General features: G+C 41.5%; 1 protein-coding gene across 5 annotated transcripts in view; it reads left to right on the plus strand.

The window, feature by feature from the left end:
- Positions 1 to 24,564, plus strand: part of ehbp1 (EH domain binding protein 1) — a 137,828-nt gene that overhangs the window by 106,730 nt on the left and 6,534 nt on the right. For all 5 annotated transcript variants that reach the window (XM_054798274.1, XM_054798277.1, XM_054798278.1 and 2 more), the window contains 2 exons: positions 22,366 to 22,465; positions 23,161 to 23,234. In XM_054798274.1, the coding sequence (XP_054654249.1) occupies positions 22,366 to 22,465; positions 23,161 to 23,234 (174 nt within the window). The remainder of the gene's footprint in view (positions 1 to 22,365; positions 22,466 to 23,160; positions 23,235 to 24,564) is intronic.

Raw genomic sequence — 24,564 nt, forward strand, 5'->3', positions numbered from 1 at the left:
CGTCTTGTTGGTCACATCCGCAGTGAAGTCACCGGTTGTGACATCTCCGCTCGCAACCCATCCGCCATATTGTTATGGTCCACATTGGTTCTCTCACCAAACAACGTTGTCCCACATTGACCCACAGCCGCCCTTTTAATTTCTGTCTTTCGTAACCATGCATCCCCATCCATTCCTCTTTCATCCTCTCCATTGTCTCCTCCTTTTCCACACACCTTCCCCCTGTCCTCCCGCACCCATCGCCTCCCCCGGTTCAGGGCACAATGCAGCACTTTTCTGCTGCATTTTCTATTACGCCGTGGCCCTCCCCAGATGAATCCAAAGTAATTGGGGTGGTTAATTTATTTACTCAGAGGCAGTTCACAGCACATTAAATAATAGAGATAATTGAACAAGAATTGTCAAGTGTCTTCTGATATCAGACACATTACAGGAGGGAGTGTGCATAAAACTCCATTTCTATGCCCCCATTGTTTATGGTAATTAAGTACACAGATTTATTCCTTGGTTGCCTTCCAAGCTTATGGCAAGCGCCATTGTTGTCTTCTATTAATATGTAATCAGTAAATAGTTTAATTTTCTAATCTGCGGTTGGAGAATTCACTTTCTAATAACTCTTAATTACTGCTGGGCTCTAATGAGTCTTGCCGCGCCGACGACGCCAGCCAATCATGGGCCAGGCCCGGGTCGGGGGGGAATTTGAATTCCTGCGACGCCCCCTCTTGACTAATGAACTTGTTATTCTTGCACCACTGGGAGGACTGCCCTTCACACATGCAACGCTAGGAGACCGCTAGGCGCCCGCCTCCCCACCTGCAACATGTCGAATATTGATGAGGCCTTTGTTATACAGGAAGAATATTTGTGTGTTTTAGCACAAGATGTGTATTCTCTTTGACAACTAATGGCCTCCATTGTCTTTAAAGAGGCCAGCGACCATCTCATGCGCCTCTTAAACCTTGGGCCATTTTTCTGGAAAAGACAAGTCAGGTATTTCTCTGCATCTGCAAAGTCTATGTGGATGATGTTGGTACCAAAATAAAGGGGAGACTTTGATGCTTACTGTACATGTGAAAATGTACATATAGTATTGTTATTAGGAAACTATCAATGCTTCTTGTCCAGTAAGTTTGATCAGTAGAAGAATGATACTTGTATCGTTGGAATGGCTTACTGTTAGCTTTCAAGCTAGGCAAAGTTTGTAGCATTAGTCTTTTGTTTTATGAAATTGTTGATGACATATGCTGGTCGCAGATTTTTTGCTAGTTTTTGACATTTAGCCCATTGAAGGACTCATGGTGTGAATTGTTTTCTGTTTTTGTTGTTCAGATTTGTTGTAACCAACCTTCTATCTTATAGTTTGTTTCAGTGTGTGTGCGTGTGCGTGTGTGTGTGTGTGTGTGTGTGTGTGTGTGTGTGTAATGCCTCTGACCTCAGCATTGTTACTTTTCCAGGCTTTTGTGGAACATAAAACAGGCCGCATTGAAAGTTAAGCTCTCGGGATGAAGCATTCAAACGCGTCATGTTGCCCTTGTACAAAATCCTTGTGCCCCCTTTTGAATATATTTCCACCAGCTCGGCCCTCGCACCTACGTTTGAAAGGTGGCCACGTTTGAAATGGCGAGATCACCTGCAACAATGGACGCAATTATCCAAATAATGGCACTTAGTATGGCCACAAAGCTGCTTGCCACCTACCGCTCATTTGATAAGAGATAAACAAGCGCAGAGGAGAGAATGAGTTTTAGCCCCTGCCAGATTAACATATGTTTAAAAATTGCAGTACGCACCGATAAGATTGAAGTCGCTTTAATCTGCCTTTGTGTCTGCGAGGAGACGGGAGAATGGTGCATCCAGCAAGAGTTTAATGTACTTCTACACATAAGGCCTATCCGCCTCATCATCGCAGAGCGAAAGGACTGTCGGTGAAGAATATATTTTTTATATATTTTACGATTGTGTATTCATGGGTATGTGACCAGCCTAGACAACAACCTGTGGCTCCAAAGAAATACTACGTCCCAATTCAGAGGCTGCACTCTTCAGTTGGCCAAGCCTGTACTTCTTATATGGGACATTCAAGTCTTTTCCCCTCACATCTTAATGCTATGCAACTTATGCTATGCAGAAATAAGTAACTTTCTCTCTGCTTTGTGCTGCCATATTGCACACTATTCTCCAAAGAAAATGTAAAAAGAAAGCCACATTTAAAGGAAACTTTAAATTATTGTAGCCTTGCACAGCATTATGACATCACCAGTCCTCAAACGTAGCAATTTTAAGACTTCAGACCATGTGAATTCCTCTACAAGAAGAGAAATTTGGGAAACGTTTAGGTTAGGATTAGGTTTTTAATGCAAGCGCCCTCATGTCAGTCACTTAAGGACTTGACCATTTCCACAAATTAATATTGCATAGCAATGTGTAGTACTGTAATAAACCTTAGAAATAAGCAGAGCTACTCAAAATACTGTAATCTGCAAAGTCAAAGCAGACAGCTAGACATGCCACTCATGAACACGCAAATCAAGAATCACATCTTCAGTGAAGGTAAAAGTAATCTTAAATGTTCCTTTCATTCGTAATTTATATGCATTTAGAATTGTTTTAGGCATGTAAAACTAAAAAAATGTGTTTTGTGTTAACATTTTTGCAAAACATTCTAAACGGAGTGGATGCTAACCGAGGTTTCACTGTATATGTAATTAATGCAGTACATTAGTCGTACCAGTTATGAATGATAATCGCTACATTGGACCACATCAATAAACACAACAATCAACATCAATAGTCCATTCATTCAGGAAAGTTGCATGAAAGCAGTGTTATGGAAGTGATGGCAGAAGTGGGTCAATTGTCTTGACTGCACTGTAACACATGTAACAGTACATGTAAATGTTTCCAACTGTGGAATTCTTCGTGCTGAGATGCAGACTGCAATCTCTCTAATAACCGATTTTCTAGTCTGTCATTAGTTACTTTTTACATAATGTAGGACCTGATGTGAGACTAGCGGACTACAGAATAGCCACAACACACACACTGTGATATTTCTGACAACTCAAACGCCTCCGTCGTTATACAAGTAATTCAGCACCAGCACAAAGCTTGACCAAAGATTTATGCCCAGCGACGCCTCGACTTGTGGAAGAATAACACCACAAACAGCCTGCCGTGTGGCTTTAAGTATATTAGCATGGCCACTCCTTTCATCCCCGGGTTTTGCTGATGAAGCTTAACCTTAATCATTGTAACTTTGGGCAGATTACCAACGCGGCCGCCTTGTAAGCGCAAGCAGACTCTTCATGACCTCCTCCACGCAGGGCTTAAAGACACAAGAATGGCATTTTAGCAACTTTAATGGGATAACCAGTCTAATCTTTCAGCTGCAAGACAAGGAAAAGTATGAAGGATATAATACTCAGCTCACTTTGCAGATGCTTGCTGCATTTAACCGCTTAACATTCAGGGATTTTTTTGGCTAAAACACCCAAAAACAGTCATACCTAAAGTAAATGTAAGGCTGTCCTTGAACTATCTGGAGAAGACGCGTGGCTTTGGGCTCTTTTGAAAGTCCTCTTGACATATTGGAGTTTCGAGAAGGATTTTTTTTTTTTTTCTTTGGTCTATATATTTTTTTCAGATCATTTGCCTTCAAAATAACTAGTTTGGAAGTATGAGCTGGAAAGACATACCTAGAGTCCTTATCTAATTCAATTTCAAATTTGACAATATTACAAAAATGTAATATTTTACACAGGGTTTTTTTAAAGTTAGGAAAAGATGTTCCTTTCGGAGACCCTTGGTCACGCTCACACTGCAGGACAATTCCAGTTTTTTTGCGCAAATGTGACTTGTATCTGATCTTTTTCCATGTCAATGTGAACAGGAAATTCAATTTTTTTCAAACGCGACTCAGGCCTCATTCATATGTAGATATAAATCCAATATGTATCTGATGCACTGCAGTCTGAACGGTGAAGTTACATATATCAGACCTGTACGACATCAAAAGATGTGTTTTGCCGTGCTTACAGAGACTTGGATAAAGGTACTCACCGATGTAGGGAAAAGTTATTCTTGTCAACCGAAAATTATTTTTAAAAAGTGCCACTTAAGCAGCTCACATCAATGTCCCGCCACTCCCGGCTCCGACATCCACCCGCACGCTCCTGACATAGACATGTCAGCAAGTTCTCGACAGCCTGCCATAGCCACAGGTCTTGGTTAAGGAAATGTTGACTCTCGTTACACAAAATGCATGATATTTCCACAACCGCACAGAGGAGAGCACATATTGAGGCAATATTTACTTCGGTAAACACACGGCAGAAGCGTGTGACATCGTGCTCTTGCGCGCGTGTGTCACTTCCCCGACACTTTGTGCTCACATTGACAAGACGTATTTTTTGGTAATGTGAACAACCACATAAAAGATCAGATTTTGACCAAAAAAAATCTGAATTGGCATCTTATCCTGCTGTGTGAAGGTAGCCAAGGTCAGAGTCTTCACTAACTCCATGCAAATGAAGCTCCATAGCCCTCCGGACACTATTTTGTCTTTCAAGACCGTTTTGTCATCTGTTACGCAGGAATTCCTTGCTTTTATGACAAAAGCCCACCCATCAACCAGCATATCTGTCTTTTCACTATTTCATTGGCTATTGAATGCATCGGTCATCATTAAGATTGGATGTAATTTGCCCAATCTGCATCCATTGGAAGAGGGGCTGGTACTGTTTTACACACAGAGGTTGATTGTCTATCATGCCACAGCAGGGTGGTAAAATAGTAGTCTGTTGGGTCGAGTGTGGTGTTGGCCAAAAGTTTAGAGATCTTTTGGGAGCACCATGTGGCTAATGCATCCAGGCTAACTGTATTTGCAATAAATAGTATGCAGAAAATATGTGCATCTGACAAAAATTATGAAAGTCTACAGCAGCAGTGTGGGGTCTTTTTGGATGGGCTTGATGCGGACTATACATTCACGAGACAATGGTCAACGTAACAGCGACAGCAAGGGGTTAAACAAGACTTCTTTACGATGTTCTACACTCCATCATTCAATCAATAATGGCACATTTGGGAACAACCTCAGCTGTGACTGACATTGATAAGTGTTGGGATCATAAACAAGCTTATGGCAGTAAAGGCTTCTGTCATGTTCTTCTTGTTCTTGTTGTCAGGGTTCCAAAAAGAGCGCTCAGAGCTGGAATGTGTTTATGGTCATCTGGAGGAGCTCGCTCCTTTAAAAACCCATTGCCTTTTTCTTCCCTTTAAGGGGACAAAACAAAGGATTTGGGCTTTTTTTTTGCTTTGTTTTGTGTGAAATTGTGTGTGTGTGTGTTTGTGTGTGCGCGCATGGGACTTGGAGGTTCAGATGGGTCAGAACACAGATTAACCCCCACTCCGTCCCTTGCCCCAACCGCACATACACACATCCAATCCCGATCACGCTCTTTCTGTTCATCCCGCCGGCCATTTGAATGTTTGAGCAGCAAAACAATTTAATTAAGAGTCGGCGTAGGCGAGCGTTGACTCCACCCTCCGCGGTCCAGCACGGCGACAACACCCTCCCCCCCAGATGTGCAACCACCCCCCCAACTCTGTTCTCCAGCTCCATGTCAACCTTTCATACATTCTTTAACAGTGGGGATGAAAGGGGGATTTTTAGGAAGATTAGGGAACGGGATCCTCTAGGCATTGTCTGAGAATCCTCAGATAAAACGAGCTGGGTGGACGGAGTCAACTGGGGGAGGGAGGTAGGATGGGGAGGGGCGAGCGTGGAGCTACTTGCCCAGGGACGTGTAGGTTACATTTTGTGGCCGCCTCACACTTTGCTTTATTTTCTCTCCGGCTTTGTTTTGTCGCAGCTTTCTTAAATCTCTTTCCGCCTAAGTTGGCGGAGGTTAGTGGGCCTCGGCGTGCCAGCAAAAGGGCCCGATTAACATTTTCAGCAGAGGGGAGAGATGGGCGGGGGGGGGGGGTTGGCGTCGCTGTGGAGAGAGAATTGAGAGGTGGACAATGGTCGCTTATGATAATCTGCTCTTTATTGGAGCATCCCGCCAATGCTTTCATCAGCCGCCTGTGTGCCTGAGACCCCATGTAGCAGCAGGCCCTGACAACCACACACTCTGACGCGCACAATACACACAATTTACACACTCAACCATCTTATATACCCTACATAGCATAAAACCCTTAGTAGCATACAGTACATTAATCGTGCATACAGATGCCATTTTATTTAATTTAATTTATTAGCATTTGGATTTATGTACAGCAGTATTTTTATTTATATCTACTAAAGACCACCTGTTGGCTTCAGAATGGAAATGAGCCTATTATTGCACACTCATTGAAATGAGAAGCAAATAAAGTCCCAATTTCAACCCTACACAATTTTCAGTGCACTGACATTTTAAATAATATTGTGATGTATTGGTATTTTACTTCCTAATAATTATACAACATGTGATATTCCTTATATTTTTTATATTTTTCTTGCGGATTGAGAGGTAAAGGTAGCAAATGACAATGCCAAAATTTAAGCATATTAAAAGGTATTAACTGAATTTCACCCTATTTAAATTTCAACTGGTTTTATCTTTTTTTTTTTTTTTTTAGTCAAATTATTTTTTCTGTTTGTGTTCAATTATCTGTTAAAAGTTGTGTTTAGTATTGAGGTTTTTTTTATTCGTGATTCGAAGTGCTGCTATTCTCAGTCGAAATAACACTGATTGATGTTTGTTTGTCATATTTGATGCTCGTTCCTGTTTAACTTAGGTTGAATTGACCAAAAGTGTGTAGTTATATTATGACATCAGTGTAAGTTAAGCAAAGTTTCAGAATAAAACAGTTTGTGTTGGTTTAAAAAATCACGGACAGTCATTTAAAAAAGTATTAAAATGTATTCATTTTAATTTAAGGATTTCTGTACGTATACGTGCGTACACATGGAGGGTTCATGAAATTTCACGTTGTGAAATAATTTTCCTGATAAACAGCAATTTTTCAAAGAAAAATGGAAAGCTAAAACAAAGGGTCTGTGTGTTGTTTTTGTTGCATCTTGTTTATTTATTATGCAGACTCTTATTTATTAATGAAGGTTTGCAAAGTATGGCGTAGTGGAATCTGGGGCCTCGCAGTCAATTAATCAAGTCTTTCTCATGGTAACGGCGGCGGCAGCACTCGACAATGCAGGTTAATGACGGAGGTTTGGCCAGTAATTACACCATTCACTTGCTAACACCGCTGCTCGGCCCCCCCCCTTCCCCACCCCACAATTTCCCATTGTAATCAGCACTCCAGGCTACAAATACCAACAGCTGTCTTTCCCCATACATTTCCATTTAAATATCTATTTAAATGCTGCGATTGCCGTGTGTGTGTGTGTGTGTATTGAGTCAGAGCCACAGCCTGTGGCAGTGGCGTCTGCGTGCTCTGTGGCGGTTGTAACGTAGTTGGCACGATACACACTGACAAAACACGTTAGCCGGGATGCAAATTAGCCAGTTAGCTAAGGTAAAGATCTGGTTTATCTGCCTGAAGATGTGAACTGGACTGGATTAAAAACATTTACAAGTTTAATGATCGTTGGAATGTCGTAGCCTCCCTCCTCCACGGTTTAAGACGATTGCGTAACAGAATGATGACTGATGTTGTTAGCGCAGTCATTAATGGTCCGCAGATTAATTCATTAGGCAAATTCATCGCTTGCCTCCCCACGGCCCCCCATCACAAGGCGTGTAATATGACACCCCTCAAATTTGTTCTAACATCTACCCCAGGGGGGGTCAAGCTCACAACGACCCTCCACCCACCCCAACAGCACCACCCCTTCACACACTCTCAAACACACACACATGCACATACACACACTGCTCCTAGCTAATGGAGGAGGCGGAGCTACTTATGTTAAAAAGAGTGTAGCTGTCCGTCAGCGAGTAGGGGTGGGTGGGTCCTCCTTGTGGGGTTATCACTGCTCCTGGTGACACACACTTCATTCACAAAGCATCTGCTACTACCGGTACTTTCTTTCTTTTTTTTTTTTTTTTATACCTTTTCTGCAGGTAATTGTCCTAACTGAAGTATTAGAAACAGTTCTCAGTGTGATATAAGCACAGTAATAAACACTGTTAAATGAAACCTCAAAAGTGAGCAATATCGTTGTGAAGGCAATTATTGCAATATATCACTTGCCTAGTGTATATACAAATATGTGCATTTTAAACTGGACAATTTGCAATAATTTGATTTTTGCCTTGGATATTTTGTACTTGAATTTTCATAGTTTTTTAGTCTTACTTAATTCTATTTTATTTATTCTTTGCATCTACTGCTGTACAGTACAGTTCCACGAATGTTGAAAAAAAACGTGAATAATGGACACACCTATAAAATGTTTCTACACCCTATAATATGCCTCTGACAGTTACTAAACGCATTTAAATTCAATTTTACACATGAAGAACCAATTGCAGGCATACAGTAAACAGTATTGTACTTACCAAACGTACAGCTCCACAACAGCACATTTTGTCAAATCATCTTTCTGCTGGAAAATGTTGAGTGAACTAACTTGTTTTCACCTTGCAGATAGAACCATCAAATCACTTTCTATTGAAGTTAACATTAAAAAAATCATTACAATTTAAAGCAAAGAAAAGAAATATGCAAACATGCGGGGGAGTGAGTTCAAAACCCGGAATACTGTAGGTGGGGGTTTACTGTACTGTCTTGTATACCGCATATGGTGTTGCTACTACTGGAACTTAGTTTCCTATTTAATCTAATCTAGTGCATTCAAATCGATGATGCAGGTGTCCAAAAAACAAAAAACAAACAAACAGCAGTTGATTAAAGACCAAGGTCCACAGAAGCGAGTATGCTTTGCCACAAATACTCCAGTAAGAGCCAAAAAGGGTGTTTGAAACAGGGATGTCACAAGAATTGAAAGATGGGGGGGTGTTCAGGAGTACACGTGTTTTACGTAGCTTCGACTGGTGTTCTAATGGCCAACTATAATCATTTTAATAAATTAAAAAAAAACAACTTATAGGCCTATTGGTATTTTTTATGCATTTGACTCATTCTTGCTGTGTATGTCTGAAGTTATTTCTTACATGAATGTGTTGTAATTTTAGGGGCGCTTAGGAACTTTTTATGGGGGCTGAAGCGACACTAAAATAGACGTCATGACATCCATGGTCCGAAATGCGACTCCGGGCCCAGACCTCATGACATCCATGGTCCGAAATGCGACTCCGGGCCCACGCCACTGACGTTTGTGTTAAGCTGACCCCCCTCAATTAACGCCGTGGATGGGCGCTAAAGTTTACATTAGCGCTCAGTCAACTCCTGTTTCCGCTGCCCGTCTAAGCTCCCCCCACGAGCTTCACACCTCGCTGTGTGTGTGTGTGTGTAAACACATACTCAGGGGAGCTAAAGCACCTGGCTTAGCCTTAGTTTACCCCACCAAGCCCCGGCTTATCTGTCCGTTTCAACAGGCATCCCATAACGCCGCTATTAAGCTCGCTCGCGGCCTGTGGGAGGGGAAGGAAGCCATGTTTAAACACCTTTTTCATGAGTCCTGAAATATGGTCCAGCTTGATGTGTCTCCTTGTCAAGCTCGCTCCGCTGCTCCATGTCCGCCGCCCCACCCTTCTTTTCCGCATCGCCCGGCCACACTCGAGCAGAAGCAGTTAGCGTGGAAAACGAAGCTAGTGCCTAACGAAGGTTTGCTGTAACTAAATCCTGCAGATAATGGCTACTGTGTCAAAGACTAAAGATAGCAGGAGGGGCGCTAGTGGAGATGGATTGGGGGGGGGGCTGTGGTGTTTTGCATCAGTTGCTTTCTGCTGGGTGGCCCTGCTTGACAAAAAAAGAGAGAGACGGAGGGAAAGAGAGGAAGAGAAAAGCATTTAACGTGGCACATTGAGGAGGAGAGGGCTCTTAATGCCTTCAAAGCAAAGGAGAGAAATCTGCCATTCATTTATTCCCAACAGCACGCACACGCACGCACGCACGCACGCACGCGCGCACACACACACACACACACACACACACACACACACAAAAGTCCTCCAACTGTTGATGTTTTCTGTTCCACAACAATCAAGGAGGCTCTAAAGGACCAAGAATGACGCAATCCCACTGCAGAGCCCCCACCGCCCCCTCCCTTGATTTCTTTTTTCACCTTAAAAGATTTTTAATGTGTTGTGAATTCTAGACTTGCCATGATTTTGGGGCGGTGGGTGGGGGTGACAGAGCTATTCATTGGCTGATAAGAACTGATGGAGGGGTTAATAAGCTACACAGCCAGGTCATCACTGGCTTTTTACTGGGCTGAATGGAGGACGACGATGAGGAGGAGCAGTTATATATATGTGTGTGTGTGTGTGTGTGTGTGTGTGTGTGTGTGTGTGTTCGTGTTGCATCTCTCAAGTATATGCACTTTAAAATACCTTTTTAAAATGTCCCACAACGTTGTCGTTTACTCCTCATTTCGTTGTCCAATTGTGTCCTTTCCACCAAGTCACTACAGTTACAAATCCTGTATGGCAGAGGTGTCCAAGGTGCCCTGGTAAATTTGCGGCCCGCGGCTGTCTTGTTTACTGGGCGTCATATTAAAAAATAAACCCAAAACAATTAAACAAGCAAACTAAAAAAACATGGAACAATAATGAAAGAAAAAGTAATTTGACAAGAATATGGTTAAAATATTAAGGTTAAAATATTAGGAGAATAAAGTTGTAATGTTAAGAGTAAAACAGTTGTAATGTTGAGAGTATTGTAGAAAAACACATTATTTTATGCCTAATTATGAAGAACAAAAGAAATTGCAATTTTTGGAAAATATTAATATAATATTGTGGTAACAGAGTCACAATATTATAAGAAAAAAAATTACAAGAAGAGGAAATATTTGTCAAATTAAAAAAAAAAATATCAAAAATGGAAAAAGTATAATGTACTGAGAAAATGTTGATATTAATGTTACTCTTGGTCACACAAACCTGAGATGCAGGCTGTTTTTTCTTTAAATATACATAACTTCTTAACCTAGCTACATAGCTTGGTTTACAAAATATAAAAATCACATTTTTTTTGTAGGCCTTGGTGGAAAATGTTTGTAGATACCCCTGATGTATGGGCTTGGGTTTCCACTGTCACTGTGCTGAAAGTACAGTAGAAGAAAAACAAGAAACAGCTTCAAAATGCCCATCCGGGACACTTTTTGCTTTTTTCCTTTTCCCATTTAAGTTGTTCATTGTAACACGGAACAAGGTGTATTAGTCTCTGTCAAGCAGTCAGCAAACACTGTTTCTAGCTGCACCCACAAGCGTACTGAAGCATATCGCTACAACTTGCACTGTAAAGTGGGATGGTTCAGGTTTTAGTTGTTTTTTTTTGTTTTTTTTTTACAATTTTTACAGATTAACATAGTTAAAGATCACAGGAAATACTGTAACAGAGGGTCAAAGTGAGATGTTGGGTTGTAATTGAGGCTTCAGACCAACTTTGGGTCAATTTTGCTTAGATTCCTCATTTATCTCAAGTCTACCGATGGGATGAAGACCATTATTCCAAGATATTCCCTTTGTTGTAATAACTGAATGAGTGCCCTTCGTTTGTAGTTGTCACCATTCTTTACAGGCAAGAATGATTGTGTAGTCTGGTAGTTTGGCACTGGGACTGTTGTGAAGTGCATGGAAGGATTTGGTTTGAGGCTTTCAAAGGGTGAGGCCTCTACAAGCAAGCATTATAATTTGGTTTTATGGTACTGTACAATATTTTGCTGTGTTTCCAATGCCATATGTTTTTGAAGACTACCGGTACGGGAAAGGTTGGACTTCTTGCTCTTCTTCTGGCCATTAATCTGCCCTACCTCCTCTGTCTTCTCAAGTTGTCACGCACAAACACAACCTAGCCATGTGTTCTCTTTTTTCCCCACAATTCTGTTGCGTAACCTGAGGCTAGAGGCTCCCCTACTGAAAAGAAGACAAAACACTTAACCAGAAAAAACACACTAATCTCCTCTCTCACACATAATTAAGATGTGGTTGGATGTCCATATTACAGTACATGTTTTGTCCCCTCTTTCACACTTGGAATGTGTAGAACACAAGTATTCCACCTGAGTATGGGCTGATATATTGTATCTATGTTGACCATCAGAAATTCAGCCATTTTGGATTTCTTTTAAGTATTTCCATCATGATGGATATCTGTCGTGTCACGAGGAGTTGAAGATGTGTGTCCATAGGAAGCGAGGTGTTTGTTTGCGGAATCTCTCTCTTCTTGAGTTGTCCCTCTGAATCCAACCAACCCCTGATGAATACAACAAGGACCAGGGGGCCTCTCTTCCTCCGTACCTGTCCTTGTCCCAGAGGTAATAGGGAGGCTCCCTATCAAGCACTCACCTTCATAATAAAAGAGAGCCCCCCGTGGAAAGGCGCTAGTATGAGGCGGTGAAGATCACGCCGCTAATAGGATGATGCCTTTTTTGCCTTTTGTCATGAGATTATGAACGGGGATAGCCTCTCCTTGCCTCTTCTACTCTCCTCCTTTGCTCTTTGCACACACAGCCGCGGGCGTCCTGGAGGACCCCCGTCGAGTGGAGGCAGCCGTAAACGAGGCCTTTGTTCCTGGGCTTGTATGGTAAAAGGCTGGTTAATGAAATACCTTTTAGGGGGTATCGGCAGGTGAGCTCCCCAATCAGGCAAACCGAGCGCAAACACACACAGGCCTTCGCACACTCGTCTCCTTTGGTTGGCCCCCTTCTCGCTATATTAATTACCTGAAGTGCTGCTGATCTGGCGCTCTTCATTCAGCATGAAGTGTGTGTGTGTGTGTGCGTGTGAATGCGTGCGCATGTGGATAATAGTGTGATAATAGTAGTAGTAATGAACACAAAAACCAGAAAGGTCATTGAGAAGAAGTGTAGAACAACCAGGCTTCTTCTTTTGCTTTTCCTTTTCCAGCCCCAAGCTAAGAGAAGGCAGGTTGCAAATCATTGTATTATTTGGCTCACTTCAGTGTTTCCTAGACAGCCTGGATTACTGACGTTAAAGCTAACGGGATAGGACAAGCATACCACAATGCTACAACATGCTAATTATCAAGGAAGCACATATCCTTGTTACATTTCTCTCTTCACATGTGTTCTGCTGTCATTTGTGCTTGTAGATTATTTTATTACTTCGGCACATTTTGGTCACTCCTGACTGCTCCCTCCATTTCCACAGCCCCAGTAGCGTATAGATAGATAGATACTTTATTCATCGAAGGTCTGCCTCACTCTGATAATGTTTATTGACGATGGTTGCAACCCTGCTGCTTCTGCAAGACAATCCTAAACTGTAAAGTGTAAAAATAAGTTAATATTAAGATGCGAAAACGCTAAAATACTCCCTCCTCGCTTTTAATGCCAACAACATCATGCCTTCTTTTTTGAACACCCCTTGTTGAGGCTAGTCTGTCTTTTGGAACCTTAAAAAGCCAAATAAAAAGCAAAAAACACACCCAGAGTTAATCATTTGATGCTATTGTTTCGTACGACCTTATTTGTGCAAATCTTTTGTCTATTTTTTTCCTCCTAAGACTTGTACCACATTTGAGGACGTGTGTGTCAGAGTGTGTATGTCAGTGTGTGTGCATTTGATCTGCAGAGTTAGTCTATTACGTGAAGTGTGTTTGCCTCACCCCCCCCCTTTCACCTCTGATGTGCGTTGTCTGTAGGGACTTCTACTGTTAGCTTACAGGTCAAATGTGTTTGCTCTGCTGTATGTGTGTGTGCAGAGCAAAAGAGGTGTGTATTTTAATGGATGAGAGGGGGAAAAAATGTTTAAGTGGTCACATATTAGTAGTAGATAGTAGCCTATGTGCACTTGGCTGTTCTTTAAAAAGGACTTGTATTATGAAGCTCCTGTACGGACATGATTTCGTTCCTTCAACACAGAAATGTATTGCAATATTATCTATGAAAATACTGAATGTTGACGGTGTAAAGCAGACCCCTACAGATGGATGAATTTTCTGTCTTTATGGCAGCTCAGGTGCGCTTTGTTGGTGCGTTTGGCCCATGTAGCGCCAACCCTGGTTGAAAGTATTCAATGTTGGTTACTGAGTAAGATTACACCAAAATTACCATAATCAACAAGATGCTAAGACAGGGGTCTCAAACTCAATGTCACTGGGGGCCACTGGAGGTAAAGTCTGGGTGAAGCTGGGCCGCATCAAGTATTAGGAGTAGGGCTAGGAATCTCAGGGTACCTCATGATACGATACAATTCACAATACATCCATGTGATGACACCACTGTTAGTTCAGTGTTGGTGTTTACTTGCCCCTGTAAGTATGGTAGTAACACTGAGCTTGTCAAGTCACGGGCCGCAAGATCCGATTTGGTGGGCCACAAATGGCCCGCGGGCTGCGAGTTTGAGACCTCTGTGCTAAGAGGAACCCATGACATTTGGATGTGTACCTAGCATTTGTTTTGTTTACCTTGAAAGATTTTTGTATTCTTGAATTCCTAAGTGAATAATGCAGAATTCTTCATGCAAAAAAATCCAGCATCTGCAGGAGATGTGTGTGTATTTGTCAAGGTGCTGATCCATGTAAGGGTTCTTCAGTGGAGATCTGCACTCTACTGAATGCCGTTCTTTGAAATTTTGTTAGAATATTTGGAACTGTTATTTGACTCCAAAACATTTGTTATTTAAGCATAATTCTTTAGGAGGCAAGTTCATGCTTGTGTAACATAAAAGAAAAGCCACTTGAATTGAAGCGGTTGCATATAGCATTAAATTGGCAGATTCTTATAGATGCTTGCCTACTTTGTAGCCACATTCTGCTTCATTTGTTCCACGATGAGCCGAGATAACATTGCCATGTTGAATGTCACTTCATAATTGTAAGAATTGACAGCAGGGGGTTGTAAAAGTACATGTGTTTGTAATCTGAAACATTCAGTATGGTACAGAGGTCTACCAATGTACCAACCGCATGGAACACATTGAGTGAGGGACAGGAAGGGTAACTGCCTCGTGATATAGTCACACGAATACTCTATAGACAAATACAGTGCGGTCTGGTCTAGCTAGTGGGAGGCATGGCTAGCAATAGTGCCAAAGAGAAATTATTTTGTGGTTTTGCAATAGTTGAGTTAACGAGAGAAGGCACATTGTGTAGAAATTGTGTGTGAAAGCTGCAGACCTTAAAAAAAAGTGTATTTTAGTGCATTGTTTGAGTTCTTCAATCCGTTCCATAATTTGAATCCACACACTGATATGCTGAAGGTTTTTAGTGTTGTTCTCGCATATAAGTTTTTTAACTTAAATTTTTCCCTCAGGTCATATTTCTCCTCTCTTGTTGAGAAGAATTGTATTACATTTTTGGGTAGCATGTTATTGTTTGCTTTAAGCATAATTTTAGTTGTTTGAAGGTTTACCAGAGTAGCTAATTTAAAAAATTGTGATTTTTGGAATAAAGGGTTTGTATGTTCTCTATAAGCGGCATTATGAATTATCCTGATCTTTCTTGTAGCACACTTAGCGAGTGAAGTGTACTTCACTCGACACTAGACATACCACATACAGGAAGTGTTATACCAAGTTTGTGTTGCCAAAGGGACCGGAAGGTTGGTTGAGATATATATATATATTTTTTTTCTATTTTATTTCGACAAAGGTAAACATATACAACAAATATGATAAATTTCCAGGACGAAATAATGCCAGAACAAGCTGCTTCAAAACATAGAGTGAAAGTCAAATAAGGTAATTAAAGTGTACAAAATTTACTAAAATGGTAAACAAGAAATTAAATGGAAAATGAAATAATCAACTAGGGTTTTTCTACGAGATTCGGAGGGTTAATTGTATGAGATAGTTCCATGGCTTGTTTTGTCTGAGGTTGAGAATAAAGAAAGCTACATTGTGAAATACACCACCTGCCGTCTGTGTTTACCCACACAAAATACCACAGAATGGAAGTTGGACTTCCTTAATTCTCACATTTTGGATGGGTGTGATACTACTGTGTGCACATCTAATGGCTCTCACAGAGGTCTAGGAAATGCTCAGATTGTTTGTGTGTATGCTCAGACACTTGAAAAATTAGGGTGAACATTGGGTACACCCCTAATTGTCAGTGATTGGAGGGGAGGGGCATCCTGTATTTGTGCGATTGTGTTAGTGCTGAGGCAAGCAGCAGTTGACAAATGACACCAGTGTAAACGGCACTCATTGTAGCACACGTTTTAAAAATATATTCTTCTCCCCCATTTCTTTCTTACTACTCCCAGTATGCACGGGTGAGTGTAGGGGGCCTTGTAGAGGACCTGAGTGTGAATCAGTTAATGTGTTCCATTCAGCGGACATTATACACAGGTTCAATAAAGCAGGAATCTGCTCTGCGCGCTGGGGCCATTGTGCCATTGAGGGTGGCTAAAAAGGCCTCCCCTGGACCCCCCCCCCCCCCCCCCCCCCCCCCCCCCCCCCCCCCCCCCCAGTAGCACTCCAGTGGAGAGCAGAATAAAATCAGAGGGTGCAGCCAGAGTCACATTTGGATTTGGCGATTTCATTTTTGTAGATGTGACTATCAGTAAGTTATTTTATCATTTAATGAGGTATTGTAAATATAGCAACACACCTACAGTCTTCTTAGGTCCATAAAATCTTCAGTTGGCTACTTAACAAGTGGCCCCGCTGCCTTAGGGCCTCACCGCGGGCCCCACTGATTAGGCCTGTCCGTGTCATGCATATTCACACGGTGGCCATGACGCCCTCTTAACGAGCTCTTACCTAATCACCCTAATCACAGGACACAATTTTCTTTTCTTTTCTTTTTTTTTTTTTTTGTCATGTCCAGGATGGAGCGAAAACACGGCAGAAACCTTGTGCGTACGAAGTCACTCAGATTGCGTCTAGCTCCCCCCCCCGCCTTTTTAACATGAGCGATAGACAAATTGGATTAGCGGCCATTGGATTAAATGTTGAAATGTCGGGATAAGAAATGAGAGCAATGTGCTGTGATCACAGCTTTTAATGTTTTTTCTCTTCATTTGTTCTTCGTCTTCTCTTGTTTGGACCTCTCACCTTAGACGTGCTCAGTCCTTCAAGGCACAAAGAGACGGGGAAGACAAATTCAGGAATTACTTATTTTTCATTTCTTATTATTATTGTTATTAAATGTTTGTTATATGGATTTTGATTATGTCTTGAGTACAATTTTACTGTAAATGAGGCGATTCTAGCCAGCATAAAACAATATTTATATAGTTACAAAACAGACATATGATACATTAGAATTTCTTTGTTGCCACAATGCTGACTAGAGTCCTACAAATGCCTCTTTTTTGCTTACCAACGCTGCTTGCCACGCCTTTACTTGTAATCGGCAAAAGCAGGTACTACCAAATACTGTTTTTACTACCTGGTCAGGCATGCAACATCGGATATGTTGTAATATGTTAGCAAAAATGACATAAATATACACATGCTAATGCTAGTTTAGCTCTTGGATGCTGTGGTATTTTACTCCACAGTCTCCACATTGCTGCAGCGGCCCTCAGTCTCATCTTGAGTAAAATATGTCTCCTAAGCGTGGCTGAGTTGCAGCAGACCCTCTATTGTTCTCCATTGTTGTTTGTGCTCTGCAGTGGAAAAGACATTTAAATAGCTTGTCACTGCACATTTAATCTAAGTTTGAAGCCCTTAGCTGTGATATGGAAGTACAGCATACAGTAGATGCTAATATAGGAATCAAAGTGAGAAAAAGCATGTCTTTTGGTGGACATTGTCCAGTGATGTCACACACTTTTAAGTGATGCTGCTCAGCAGCAGATGTGTTTGGATCACCTCAGGCTGGCTTTCTTTTTTCCTAAAAGGAACAGCAGCCACGATTGTTATCTTAATCTTATTTGGTGCTGGAGACCAACCTCATTTCTCTCTCTCTTTCTCTCGCTTCTTTGTTTATTTCTCTGTGCCCACGACATGCATCCAGGCAGCGATGGAGCGGCGCTATAGCTAAGAAGACTGTGCCTATGTCTGAGCTAGCGCCCACAGCGGGCACTTCTGTCACTGTCTGTATCCATTTTATGTGTGAGAGTGAAGCAAGAGAGGCAATCAGATAGGCCGCTTGTTGGCTTGTGTGTATCACTTGTATCTTCTGCGTGTGCGTGAGATTGTATCTTCTCGCCATCATGGCCACAGTGATACACTTAGCACTCAAACCTTCTGTTTGTGGACCATCAGACTGCCTGTCTCCACCAAACATGGCGCCACAGATCATGTGCCATGGTCCAAGGCAGCAAGATGCTAAGATCCAAGATGGCGCCTGTGGGAGCCAACCATTTTCAAGCCATATTTTTCCACAAATTGTGGTAATATACTAATTGTACAACCTTAGGTCTGTGTGTGTGTGTGATTGTATCTTCTTGCCATGATAGCCAAGGTATCGCCTTAGGGGTCCACCAGACGTCCTTTATCCATCAAACTTGGCACCAGACATGATTAGCCCAAAGCGACCAGCAAGATGCTCAGATCCAAGATGGCGCCCACGGCAACGAGCTCTGATGCTTTTGTGTCATTTTTTAGACTTTTTTTTTTTTCCCAGGAATTGTGTTAATGGACTACTAATTGTGTACCTTAGGGGTCTGTGTGTGTGTGTGTGTGTGTGTGTGTGTGTGTGTGTGTGTGTGTGTGTGTGTGTGTGTGTGTGTGTGTCAGTCAGGGTTCATCTGAAGTGACAGTTCAGCCTTCTCCCACATTCTCTCCTTGTCCTTATATCTCCTCTTCGTCTCCTTTTCCTCCTCTAACCTCCTCTCTCCCAGCTCTCCTTTTCCTTATAAAGTGCAGCTGCTGGTGGGCTTGCAGTGTGGGGATGGAATAGATTTATAATCCCCCCGTCTTCCAGGCCGCCTCACCCCGCAATGTCACAGGAGCTTAATATTTGCCGTGATTATTTGCTTGTTTTATTGGACTTGCAGGCAGCACAATGACCCCCTCCCACCCATTCCCCCGCTGCCAGTGGCGTCCGTTTCAAAGTTGACTACAGTAATCCACCCGCCCGCCTCCTATTCGGCTAAATCCTGCCTTCCTAAATGAAATGACATACATCTGCTGGCTCAGAGTATCACAAATGTACACACGCTCACCGGTGGCCACACATCCACGCGCTCGCCGTATGCGATGCAGCATGCCACCGCTCATGCTCTTCAATTCCCAATGACATCATCATTTATCGTTTTCCTGTTGGTGCTGTCTGTCCTCACTCTGTGTGGCACATTATAGTAGACCAGGCGTACCCAAACTTTTTCCATACAGAAAAAAATGAAAGAATTCAGTTTAATATTCTTCACCTTTTTGTTCATTCAACACGCCACAATACCACCAAACAGCGTGGATCAGAATATATCAAGAGATCAAAACATGACGAGCTTCCTCTTTCAGAAAAAAAACTCTCTCATGATAATAAATAAATAGATTAATCACAAGATAAATGAAAATGAACTCGATAATTTTGTTGTGAGAGGGAGTGAGACCTCTTGTCAGTCATACGGTCACTTTGTCTCTGTGGGGGGAGGCGGGGCCGCTAGCATATACAAAAAAAAATAACTACACTTTAAGTCAACACTCACCGAGACGTTTGACCAGCAAAGTAAATACAAACGAAACAGCGCAAAATGGTGTACGTTCAGAGAGTTGAATACACTGCCAATGACATGCTGCTGTTTAATAGTTGAAAAGCCAGCATTTCAAGAAATGCTGTAAACGTTAGACAGCACGAATAGCCTGTGAGAAAATACATGTTACAAACGTCAATTCCACAACTTTACAGAGTGAAAGATGACATACTGTATTAAAGGAATATCATAACAGTGATGTGAGACGGTAAACATTTCAAAATGTGTGTGAGTGGCCCATGACACCCCTAATGCCAAGCAGTTAATTATGTTTAAAGAAGAAAAAAGAAATACCGTACATACTAAACTAACATAGAGACCAACATATTTTTCTTTTTTTAAATTTTTTGATAATTACTATCTGTTATTCTGGTAATAATTCTGAATTAATGTTACTGTTTGTCAGTTTTGAAATATATATGTAGATATATAGATATATGGAGATGTTGGATTTTTTGTTTTTTCAATAATTTCACTGAATGAAAATATTATACCTGATATATTATCAAATGTACTACATAGGCCAAATCATTTTTCTCTTTTTACCTCTTCTTTTCTTTTTTTTTTTTTTTTTACTGCTAAGTCAAATATAAATTATTCCTGAATGTCCAAATTGAGTCAATATTAGTTTTTCTTTTTTTTCATAAACCTTTTAATTCCAGTGTAGCCTTATTCACAATGGCACAATAAAAAACTATTGCCTTGCACATAGGGCACACCTGCAGTAGACACACAGTACCATGTAAAGCATGTACTTTCATTTGATTTGCACAGTCACTTTGTCATTATAACATGGCGATAAGCACTTATTACATTACTAGTAGTCATAGTGTTAACTCTGTTGTACAGTAGCTATTTGGCTAATAAAGCACTTGAAGATCCAGCAGAGAGAATAACGCAAACAAAAACCAGCTCCACAGACAACAATAAATACAACTGGCAAACAAGTAGTACTTGTCATTTAAATGTCAAGTCACTAATATTAAACCCTGGCAGGGACTTGCATCCACATCATCTTGTCTGGCTGCAAATATCGATCATACTGTATATTACAATGTACAAATCCACACATATAAAACCATTTTTTAAAAGATTAGCCAATGAGCGCTCGTCTTGGTTTTTTATTTCACTCCCTTCCCTTTCACTCCCAATTAGGATACCCAGGATATTTGGAAAAATACATGCTTCTTTAATGCATTCTGGTCTTTTTTTCCTTGCAAACCAAATGTTGAAGGGCTAAAAGTAAAAAGTAAAGCTTGTACCCTTAAAGACGGCACAATCTACCACATTTTTACCAGCAGAACATGTCTAATCATGTTAGCAACATAGCGGTGCTGATTAAAAAACCTATTAGTCGGTCCCGCTTATGTCAACCACACATCAGTGTGGACCAGTTCATCAATTCCTGGTCCACCGTATTCTAAAAAAGTGCTCACTTACGTAGACGTCATCTTACATGGTGGACCAATTTTGTCGACATCAAATTTGGCAGCTAAGGAGGTTATTTCTCTGAAAAATGGCTCCATTTATATCGACGTGTTGTAATATTGTTAACTTCATCATTCTCACTATAAGCAAAATGAAACGACAACGACAACAGCAACGTAACTACTTCCTAGTTACACAGCATTAAAACCTATACACAGTGACTTTCTCTTCAGTGCAAAGTAAGCTTTTATTTAATTTTTGCTTTATTGTCATTTTGGTCTAGACATACAACAGATGAATTGGATAAGAGTATAAACGAGGGGTGTCAAACTTTGGAAAAATGAAAGCATGCCACCAAAGGGCCACTTTGATATTTTGTAAAGATAGTTTATTTATCTCCAAGACAAATTCACATTTCCAGCAGATCTGCAAAAGAGTCATAATAAACGGAATCACTTCAAAGTGAAAGAAACAAAGAAGGATAGCAGCAACAAGAAAAATAAGAAAATAGGATGAGAATAAATATATACGGAACAGATCACTTCAAATTAAATAAAAGAAATAACTCTGAAAAATTCTGATTTATGCTATGTCATTATTTCTCATAATATTACAATGTTATTCCTTTAAAATTCTTTCTCGTTAAATTACAACTTTTTTCTTTTAATAATTTGACTTTATTCTTGGAAATTACTGCTGAGTTTTCAATTTTTCCTGTTGTTTAAAAAAAATGTTTTTGTTAAGTTATGTTTTTAGTATGTGCCGCTGGCCAAATAAAAAACGGGCAGCAAATTTGGACACCCTTGGTATAAAATGTCATATGAAAACACTGGAACACAGGAATAAAAAATATGCACAAATGGAGGAAGAAAATGAGAACATCCTTTTTATTATCACCCATTCTCATTATGTCACACGTAAATGTACAAGCAATGGCTAATTTCGATTTCAGTTATGTCGACAACTGCTTACGTCGTCGATGCGAGTCAGCCCGTCCACAAAGCTTCCTGCCAGCGTGTGGAAGAGTAGTTTTTGACCTCAAAGGTTGATATCCTGCTAAATTCTTATGTTGATGTGTTTTTCTCCTGTAATTCCTTGCATGAACGTTCTTGTCAGTCAACTGGGGACTTGGCATGAAATAACCACCTCAACCTCAAATGGTCGTTTTTGTCATCAAGCCTGAAATGGAGTTTGTAAGGTGTTGTTTGTAACTGTGCTGCATGTATGTAATTTTTGTGTGTTTGCAGGCAACAACAAGGAGGAGGAGGAGGCCATGATGCAGGAGTGGTTCATGCTGGTCAACAAGAAGAACGCCCTCATCAGGCGACAGAACCAGCTCTCTCTGCTGTACGTTCCCGCTTCCTGCCGTTTGCCTCGTCAACTTCATGGTGTCACATGGAACACTCCATTCACCGCTTCTCTCTCATTGATTTACACGAGCACACCATATGGAATCAATAGGAATGTCTCTATTTCTAGTCTCTTCATATGTGCTCACACGCACGCACACACACGCACACACACGCACGCTGCCTAGTCCGTCGTTTGCGGCTGTTTGGGATGTGGAAGTGTGCGGGGCGAGATTGAAGTATTCCTAATCACATTATATCACGGGCGAGGGGGGGGGCGTTTAAAGTGGCCAATTGACAGAAGGGCTTATTATGAGGCCTTTGTGTTCCCTCTTTGTGAAGAGACCACTGTCAAGGACAAATTCTATTAGGCCTCATTTTTTAATATGGCTGAAAGAGGAATGAATTTAATTTGTGAAACACACACACACCTGCCGTGTGAGTAGTGATGTCATTTTACTCTCTGCCTGCACGCCAACACACACACACACACACACACACACACACACACACACACACACACACACACACACACACTGGAGGCTGCGCGCTCACTAGATTAAATGTGTGAGAAGGTTCCCGCGAGTAGCGCAATCGATGTTTATTGCTGCTTTCTTTAAAGTGCTTTAATGATTTAGTCATTAACATATTGATGAACTTTGTTCCTGCCGCCCGCCTCTCGGGCCGCTGCAGGGAGAAGGAGCACGACCTGGAGAGACGCTTCGAACTGCTCAACAGAGAGCTGAGAGCCATGCTGGCCATCGAAGGTAACACACACACACACACACACACGCAGAACACACACAGCAACGTAGTCATCCTGAGTTAGCATGTCAGATTCCACTCTGAATTGGCAGTGACAGAAAGATGGTTCACTATTTAGCAGGATGTGTCGTACCAGTGGGAGCAGTAGCACAACATGTCATTTTCTCCTGTCAACATTTGTTTTAAACATCCATCCATCCATTTTCTATGCCGTTTCTCCTCATTAGGGTCGCGGATAGAATAAATACATCCTCAAAGGGAAATGGGGTAAACATCCATGCATCCATTCTCTGTACCACTTATCCTGCTCAGCGTCACGGCAGGGGGCGGAGCCTATCCCTGGTGCACTACATCACAGAGTGATTTGAGTGGGACTTGATGCCATGTCTGCTTGCACAAAAGCCAGCTGTGTGAACCACTACACTACCAAAGGCATCCACGTAAAGTGCAGAATTATAAAGTCAGAAACCAAACTGCCCATTAATAAGATACTCATTAAAGAAAAGATGATTTCCCGCATTCCGCCTCATTAGTCCAGGACACTAAGGCTACGTTCACACTGCAGGGTGTGATGCCCAGTTCAAGTGCATAGCATGACGTCACACGTATTGCCTTGTGTTTACGGTAGTAAACATTGCCACAATTTTTGCCCTCCTTGGTGCGAATTTGTGCCAAATTCAAGGACTTTGTGCAACGGGAGTCAACATTTTCTTAACCAAATGATTCCATGTAGGAAATTAAGGGGAAAGAGAGCCAGACTTTTGGCTTTGGCAGTTTGTGGAGCACTTTCTGCAACGTCAGTTTCAAGGAGCGTGTGGGTGGATGTCGGAGCCAGGAGTGGTGGGACGCACATTGACTTGAGCCTGTTTGAAAATAATTTTCGGATGACAAGAACTTTTGCCTAAATCTGGGAGTACCTTTTATCCAGGTCTCGCACAGCGAAACACGCCTTTCCATGACGTACAAGGCAGATATATGCGACCGGACCGTTCAGACTGCAGTAAATCGGATACATATAAGATTTATATCTATATACAAACGAGGCCTGAGTCGCATTTAAAAAAATCCGAAAAGTACTGTTCACACTGACATGAAAAATCAGATACAGGTCACATGTGAGCAAAGCAATCGCAATTGCAGTGTGAACATTGACAGCCAAATTCCCACTAACTTTTCCTATGCACGGTGTATTATTTGGGGTTTTTGCAACAGTTAAGGTAATAATGGTAATAACGAGAGAAGGCAAATTGTGCAGAAATTGTGTGTGAAAGCTGAAGAGCTGAGATAAAATGCTGTACGAAATTGTGGGAAAAGGTGGACATGTTTTAAATG

The sequence above is a fragment of the Dunckerocampus dactyliophorus genome, chromosome 14, assembly GCF_027744805.1.
Source record: "Dunckerocampus dactyliophorus isolate RoL2022-P2 chromosome 14, RoL_Ddac_1.1, whole genome shotgun sequence".
Lineage (NCBI taxonomy): Eukaryota > Metazoa > Chordata > Actinopteri > Syngnathiformes > Syngnathidae > Dunckerocampus > Dunckerocampus dactyliophorus.